Here is a 6,646-nt window from a genome sequence, read left to right as displayed (position 1 = left end):
CTCCTGTCTTCCCAGAGCCTCACAATGGCAGGAAGCTCCATGGAGAATCAGGGGGGACTTCCCACACGTCAGAGCGAATGTGACAGCGTGGCAGGGAGAGAGGGCCAGGCTGCTGGTGTTTCTTCTTGTTTGTATTAGTCCAGAGAACAGAATCTGGGGACAAAAGAGCCCAGTGACCTTGCTTGTGGGGGGGGGGGGCGGCAAAGACACGCGGTGACCTCAACCCGGCCTGTGAGGTGTCCTCTGAGTCAGGAGCATGTGGCTGGTCATGGGCCAGCTGCCCCCCGCCGAGAAGGCGCAGGAGGAGAGGGGCCGGCTGTGGCCGTGCTCCACTTCTGACCACTCTCCGCACTCTCTGGGCCTCGGGGGTCCCTTCTGTCCACTCCCCAAAACCTTCAGGCCCATGGCACAGGTGCCGAGCGGACGCTCGCAGGGCCCGGCCAGCACAGCACAGCCCTCTCCACGCCAGGTGCGCTGGCCCCTCACAGGGCGGAGTCCCAAAGGAACCCCCTGGGCCTTAACGGTCACTGCCACGGCCTCATCAAAGGGCAGGGCCCCCGGAGCACGGGCTGGTAGCTCAGCCTTGCAGAAGGACATGCTGCTCACACGTCCAGGCCACGCGGGGGACCCGTGTCTGGGCCGAGTGCGGCCAGAGGGCTGGCCCCGGGAGGACGGTGACCACAACCACAGTGGCCAGAGAGACGACGCCTCGCACAGGGCTGGGGCTCGGGCGTCCGTCCCCCCAGGCCTGCCGTGGGCTTTCCTGCCCACGTGCCCCGCCCTTCGCCCGCCCGGCCCTGCCCAGCATCACCGCCACCTCCCTGAGCTTATCAGTCCTGCCAAGCCAGAGCCCCTCTCCCTTCCTCGCCCCCCCCGCCCCCCAGGAACAGTGACCCTCTTCCCCCGGCTCCACACACGCCCGGCACTTTCCTTTCCAGGATTTCTGGTCTCTGCTGATAGTTTGGACTCTGAGTAGGGAGGGCGAAGCAGTGATGCAACACCCCAAAACCCTGCCCCCAGCTTCTGGGAATTGTCCTTGACACCCTGGCCAGCCCCTTCTCCACCTATCATGAACCTTCACACCAAAGCCAGGGAGTCCCGGAGGGGCGCCGTCCCCCTGCGCTGGCCGCGACTGTCAGCCCCATGTGTCCAGGAAGTCGGGGCCAGGCCCAGGGGCGGGCAGGGTCCTCGGCGAGCCAGGGAGGGGAGGTAGCGCTCCCCGGGCACCCCGCCCGCAGAGGCACAGCCATCCTTTGCGTTTTTGCAAGCTCTAGCGATTTTGCCCTCCTCCAGGGGAAGGTGAAGAACCCCTCTCAGGGCCGTGGGACCCCACTCTCAGCAGGGGGTGAGGTTTCCCAAACAGCCTCTCCAGGCCTCTGCAGAGCTAAAACCACCTGCCAGCCCAGCGGCAGGGGCCGGGGCTGTGGGCGCCTCGAGGGTCTAAGCGGACTGGGGGGGTCACCGGGGCCGTGTGCAGCGGGCAGAGGCTGGCAGGCGGGTGGGTGTGCCCAGACCCGTGGTCTCAGCCAGACCCCAGCGAGGGTCGAGAGCCAGATGCGGATAAGGCCGCTCAAGGTAGAGCCGGGGTTGAGGGAAGCAGCTGAAGCAGGAAGGCTAAGATTCGAGTCAAAGGAGGACCTCCCAGCAGCGGGGGGACTTCAGCCCCCGAGCAGCGCCATGGAGGGAGGCGGGAGACGTTCCCCGAGTCTGAAATCTAGTCCTCTGGGGACGCAAGGTGCACCCCACCGTGGGAATAAACCAGGCCTCGGCGCCCGAGTAGGCGGCTGGAGACAGATGTGCCCCAGGCCGAGCTGGGGTGGGGGCCGGGGAGGCGGAGGGACTGGTCATTCCCTCCCCACGTTGCCCGACGCTGGCGCTGCGCAGCTCCGCCTCCGTCCGCTGGACGGTCAGGGGCCGTCGGGCCTTGCTTACTTGTGGAGACTGGAACCCCTGTCAGCCCTGTGAGCTGTGCCCTTTCGGGAGGGGGTGAAGAGGCACACCCTGGGATTCTGGAAATGGCGGCGTGACTCGGGGCTGCCCGGCGCCGAGCACCCCACCTGCCCCCCGTGTCCCGCGTGGCTCTCCCGGACAGCCTGGCTGCTCCCTCTAACGTCGGAGGCAGCGATATGTAATTTTATCTTTCTCCTCTACCAACCCTCCCCAGGTAAAAGATGAGAAAAATATCCAGGAGGTGTTTGACCTGAGCGACTACGAGAAGTGTGAAGAGCTCCGGAAATCCAAGAGCAGAAGCAAGAAAAACCACAGCAAGTTTAGTCTCGCCCACTCCAGGCAGCCGGGGAACACGGTAGGCTGCCCAGCGCGGCGGGGGAGGACAGCCCGCGGCCCTGACCCGGCCTGGCGGCTCGCTGTCCAGCGGAGGCCCCGCCGTCTGCCCCCTCGGACAAGCCGCACGCGGGCCCTTGTCCGCGGGCGACGCGCCGTCTCCCGGCCAGAGGTGGCTGACGCTCTGACTCCTCGTGCCCGGGGGACCAGGGCAGCCGCCCCGGACACGTCCCGCTTCTTCGAGCAGCCGGGGCCGTTAGCTTGGGGCTGTCCACCACGCACTGTGGTCACTCCAGGGACAAGTACTGTCCCCTTCCCTTCCGGGCCCCTCCGAGGTCGGTCCTGATGCAGCCCCCAGGCCGTGGCATTTTGCGCCAGGAGAGGCCGGTTTGAGCGGCGAGGAGCCCAGCCAGACGGCCCCCCGGGAGCTGGGTCTGGGGACGAGGCCACGGCCTGTGGCCTCCTCACGGCCAGGCCAGGCGCCGCTCTCGGGCCCCGGCTGAAACAGGGGTCCTCCCTCAGGCACCCAACCTGGTCTTCCTGGCGGTGAGTCCAGAAGAGAAGGAGTCGTGGATCAGCGCCCTCAACGCTGCCATCACCCGCGCCAAGAACCGCATCCTGGATGAGGTCAGGGGCGGGGCAGCCCTAAGTCTCCCCTCCGGTTCTCCTCCCGCCTCTCCTGCCATGCCCCTGACTCGGGCTGTCCCTGCAGGTCACTGTCGAGGAGGACAGCTATCTCGCCCACCCCACTCGGGACAGGGCCAGAATCCAGCACTCCCGCCGCCCTCCAACTCGGGGACACCTGATGGCCGTGGTACGTAGACCGAGGGGAGATGGCTGTGGACACGGGGTGGGAGCCACGTCCTGCCCGATGGCCCAGCCCGCGGAGGCACAGCCGGGAGGCCCCTTGGGTGCCCACGTGGAGGGCCAGGGACGTCCTGCCAGGGACCCCTGGGGCAGAAATAGAGTCCCCTCCCTCGATGAACGCGTCATCCTTGAAAATGAGCTGTCCCCACCGGTGAAGCGCAGGGCGGGGATGAGCGTACCCCGCGGGCGAGGCGCTGGCGGTGACATCGGCGCCCGGCCGTCGGGACGGAGGGGCCGCGCCAGCCAGGTGTGGTCGCGGCAGTCTGCTTTCTGTGGGGTCCCTGAGATGTGTCTCGGCTGCAAGTGGCGGCAGTTGTCACGTCTGCCGGGAAGAGTCGCAGTGAGGAGGGACTGAACCGTCATCTATAAAAACACACCTGAGGTCCTGAGTGCCCTGTCACTATTTTTTGGAATTACAGTATTCTGGAAATAGAAGGATGCGTTTTATCACAAGACCGGGCTTCGGAGTCCCTAGAGCAAGGCGGGAGAGTGGGGCTCGGGGCCCAGGTAGGAGGGGGCAGGGGTCCCCATGCTGAGCGGACACTGCGGGAAGCTCACACCAGACTGGCGGACGCAGGCGACTAACAGGCAGGAGAAAGTCCGAAGCCAGAGGAGCTTGAGGCAGCCGCCAGTCGGGGCTGGAGGCCGTGGCCGGGCCGGCTGGGTGGGGCTGGAGGCCGTGGCCGGACTAGAGGCCTGTGGCCAGACTACAGGCCTGTGGCCGGACTACAGGCCTGTGGCCGGACTAGAGGCCCGTGGCCGGACTAGAGGCCCGTGGCCGGACTACAGGCCCGTGGCCGGGCTAGAGGCCCGTGGCCGGGCTTGAGGCCCGTGGCCGGGCTTGAGGCCTGTGGCCGGGCCAGCCTGCGCACCCCAGCTGACAGGGCCCCTGGGACGCCCTCTTCCCTCCAGGCTTCAACCTCTACCTCGGATGGGATGCTGACCTTGGACTTGATCCAGGAGGAAGACCCTGCCCCTGAGGAGCCAGCCTCCTGTGCCGAGAGCTTCCGCGTGGACCTGGACAAGTCGGCCGCCCAGCTGGCGGGCGGCCGGCGGAGAGCAGATTCGGACCGCGTCCCCGCCTCCTCAGACCGGGCAGGCGGCCTTCCGCGGCCTTGGGAGAAGCCAGACAGGGGGGCCACCTACACCCCCCAGGCGCCCAAGAAACTGACCCCCACGGAGAAGGGCCGCTGCGCCTCCCTGGAGGAGATCCTGTCTCAGCGGGACCCCGCCCACCCCCTCCAACTGCAGGCCGAGGACCCCCCGGCCCCCGCCCCAGCCTGCCCGGCACAGCTGTCCCGGATCCAGGACCTGGTGGCCAGGAAACTGGAGAAGACTCAGGAGCTGCTGGCGGAGGTCCAGGGGCTGGGAGACGGGAAGCGCAAGGCCAAGGACCCCCCGCACGCCTCCCCGGGCGCCGAGCAGGGGCAGCTGCTGCTGGAGACGGAGCGGCTGCTGGGAGAGGCCTCCTCGAATTGGAGCCAGGCCAAGAGGGTGCTGCAGGAGGTCCGGGAGCTGCGGGACCTGTACCGGCAGATGGACCTGCAGGCCCCCGACTCCTGCCCCAGACAGACCGCACAGCTCAGCCAGCATCGGAAGAGCCTGCTGTGACGCCCACGGGCCCGCGCTGCAGGAGGGACCTTTTTATTTACCTCAGTCAAAAAACAAGAAACAAAAACCTGATCACACGCGTCGCCCTTGCTGGTGCCCAAGCCCCACGCAGAACTCTGCCCCGCCTCCTGCCGCCCCATCTCCCTGAGAGCCCGGGCCCCGGGTTAGGGCCCCCGGAAGGCACGGTCAGGCCAGGCGCTGTACCCCAGGTGTGCACCCGCAAGGCGAGGGGCCGCTCCCGCTGGGGCCGGGGCTTTCTCAGGTCTCGTCCAGGTTTTCAGTCGGGGTGAAATTTCAGCCGCGTGGCTCCAGGGACGACGCCCGCCCGCGCCCGCCCGTCAGCACGGGGACCTGAGCCGCACGGGCGAGGATGGGCTGTGGGGGGGGGGGCTCGGCTGCTCGCTGGGCGCCGCCTCCGGCCCTTCCCCACCAGCTCGGCCGGCCCTGGGTGGTTTGGCGCGGTGTGGCAGAGGGGAACAGCCACCCCACAGCAGGCTGAGCTGAGGAGAAGCTTACCTGTGACGCACGCCGCCGGCCAGGGGAAAACCAGGCTGCTCCAGGTTCCTCTTTCGGCCAGGCCACCGCTTCCTGCCCCTCTCCCTCCGCGGCCCTCTCCGGAGCCCTCAAGCCTGACACTAGAAAAGCATCTTCCGGGCCGCACCCTCCCTCCCATCCGGGTGCCTCCCCCAGAAGGGCTGAGATTAGGTTTAGGACACCCCAGGAGCCTTGTGAACACAGAAGGGCGCGGAGACAGGACTCGGATCCAGTAAACGAGGGGTTACGCGGCAGCTGCCCCCTCTGCCCTGGCCCCTCACCTGGGCAGCCAGGGGACAGCACCACGCCCAGATGGCGGCCAGGCTGCGGTGGCCTTGGGGGCCGTGGGCGGACGCCCCGCTCTGCGGCAGGCCCAGGGCCGCCCTGGGTGGAGTCTTCTAGGCCTTAATGCTCTCAGGGAACCAGGCGGGGAGGCCGGAGGCCAGGGGACTCCGCGCCCCCTCTGGCCCCTGGCTGCTCCTGTCCCCAGACGGCCCCTGCGCTGCGGCGCCTTTAGCCCTTTCCCCGGCACGGGAGTGAGCGCTCTGGGCCCAGCTGCCCACGGTGACAGGCGTGGGAGCCCGGTGCCCACGCTGGGCCAGAGCCTGGCAACTCTTTCCCCTTCGGCCCCAGAGCAAGGCGGGAGGGGGCTGGGTGCGCGGCCCCTGGCGGCACCGTTCCCGGGAGGAGCCCTGCTCACTCCCAGCTCGGACAGTCCCGCCGGCCGGCCGCCGCGCTCTGGGCTGGCCAGGCCTCCGGGCCGCCAACAGCCCCCTCGCCCGGCACTCAGGCTGGTCAGCAGGGCGCCCTTTGAAGGCTGCAAGTCTCGGTGAAAATTATATTTTCTTTTTTAAGTCTCCACCTTTGTATTAATTTTACCAGCATTTTCCCTTGTCTCCTTCCTTCTTGTTCCCACATAATGAAAAAGACAAAAAGCCAGAGTGACAAGTGTCCCAACATGCCAGTTATCTTGGCTCCGGGGGGCTGGAGGGTGGAGGGGGACGCCCGGAAGAGCAGAGGGCGGAGGGCCGAGCTGGACACTGGGCCCTGGGGGCCTCGGGCAGCAGGACCCGGTGGGTACGCGGTGTGTTCCCGCTTTGGGCCAGCCAGGTCTGGGTTCAGGTTCTGACTCTGCCCCTGTGGGGTGAGGTCCGACTCAGCTGCAAAGTGCTGGGCGTTGGAGGAAATGGGGCGCGCGTGGCGCCGGCTTCTATTATTAGCACGACTCGGTCACTGAGCAGCGGGCCCTGGTGGCCAGAAGGTTGCTGGCGGCCTGGGGTGCGGCTGGTCTGTCGCTCCTGAGCGGGTCAAGGCGGCCGCCTGGGCTTCTCCACAGAGACAGGGCGGGGGG

General features: G+C 67.6%; 1 protein-coding gene across 1 annotated transcript; it reads left to right on the top strand.

Annotated features, from left to right (window-relative positions):
- Positions 1 to 256: 256 nt before the first annotated feature.
- PLEKHO1 (pleckstrin homology domain containing, family O member 1) lies at positions 257 to 6,154 on the top strand. The gene is made up of 5 exons (XM_004689456.2): positions 257 to 412; positions 2,165 to 2,305; positions 2,806 to 2,910; positions 2,996 to 3,097; positions 4,063 to 6,154. Exons 1-5 carry the CDS (start codon positions 257 to 259, stop codon positions 4,759 to 4,761), a joined length of 1,203 nt encoding a protein of 400 aa, XP_004689513.1. The 3' UTR covers positions 4,762 to 6,154.
- Positions 6,155 to 6,646: the final 492 nt, after the last annotated feature.

Source organism: Condylura cristata, unplaced genomic scaffold (assembly GCF_000260355.1).
Source record: "Condylura cristata isolate star-nosed mole 26May11 unplaced genomic scaffold, ConCri1.0 scaffold00026, whole genome shotgun sequence".
In the NCBI taxonomy this organism is placed as follows: Eukaryota; Metazoa; Chordata; class Mammalia; order Eulipotyphla; family Talpidae; genus Condylura; species Condylura cristata.
This window is presented reverse-complemented; position numbering and strand designations above follow the sequence as displayed.

Bases quoted from the DNA above. Each gene is read 5' to 3' on its own strand.
- PLEKHO1 (XM_004689456.2), top strand. From the start codon at position 257: ATGTGGCTGGTCATGGGCCAGCTGCCCCCCGCCGAGAAGGCGCAGGAG. The intron at 413-2,164 runs GTGCCGAGCGGA...AACCCTCCCCAG, and splicing joins CCTTCAGGCCCATGGCACAG to GTAAAAGATGAGAAAAATAT. The intron at 2,306-2,805 runs GTAGGCTGCCCA...GTCCTCCCTCAG, and splicing joins CCAGGCAGCCGGGGAACACG to GCACCCAACCTGGTCTTCCT.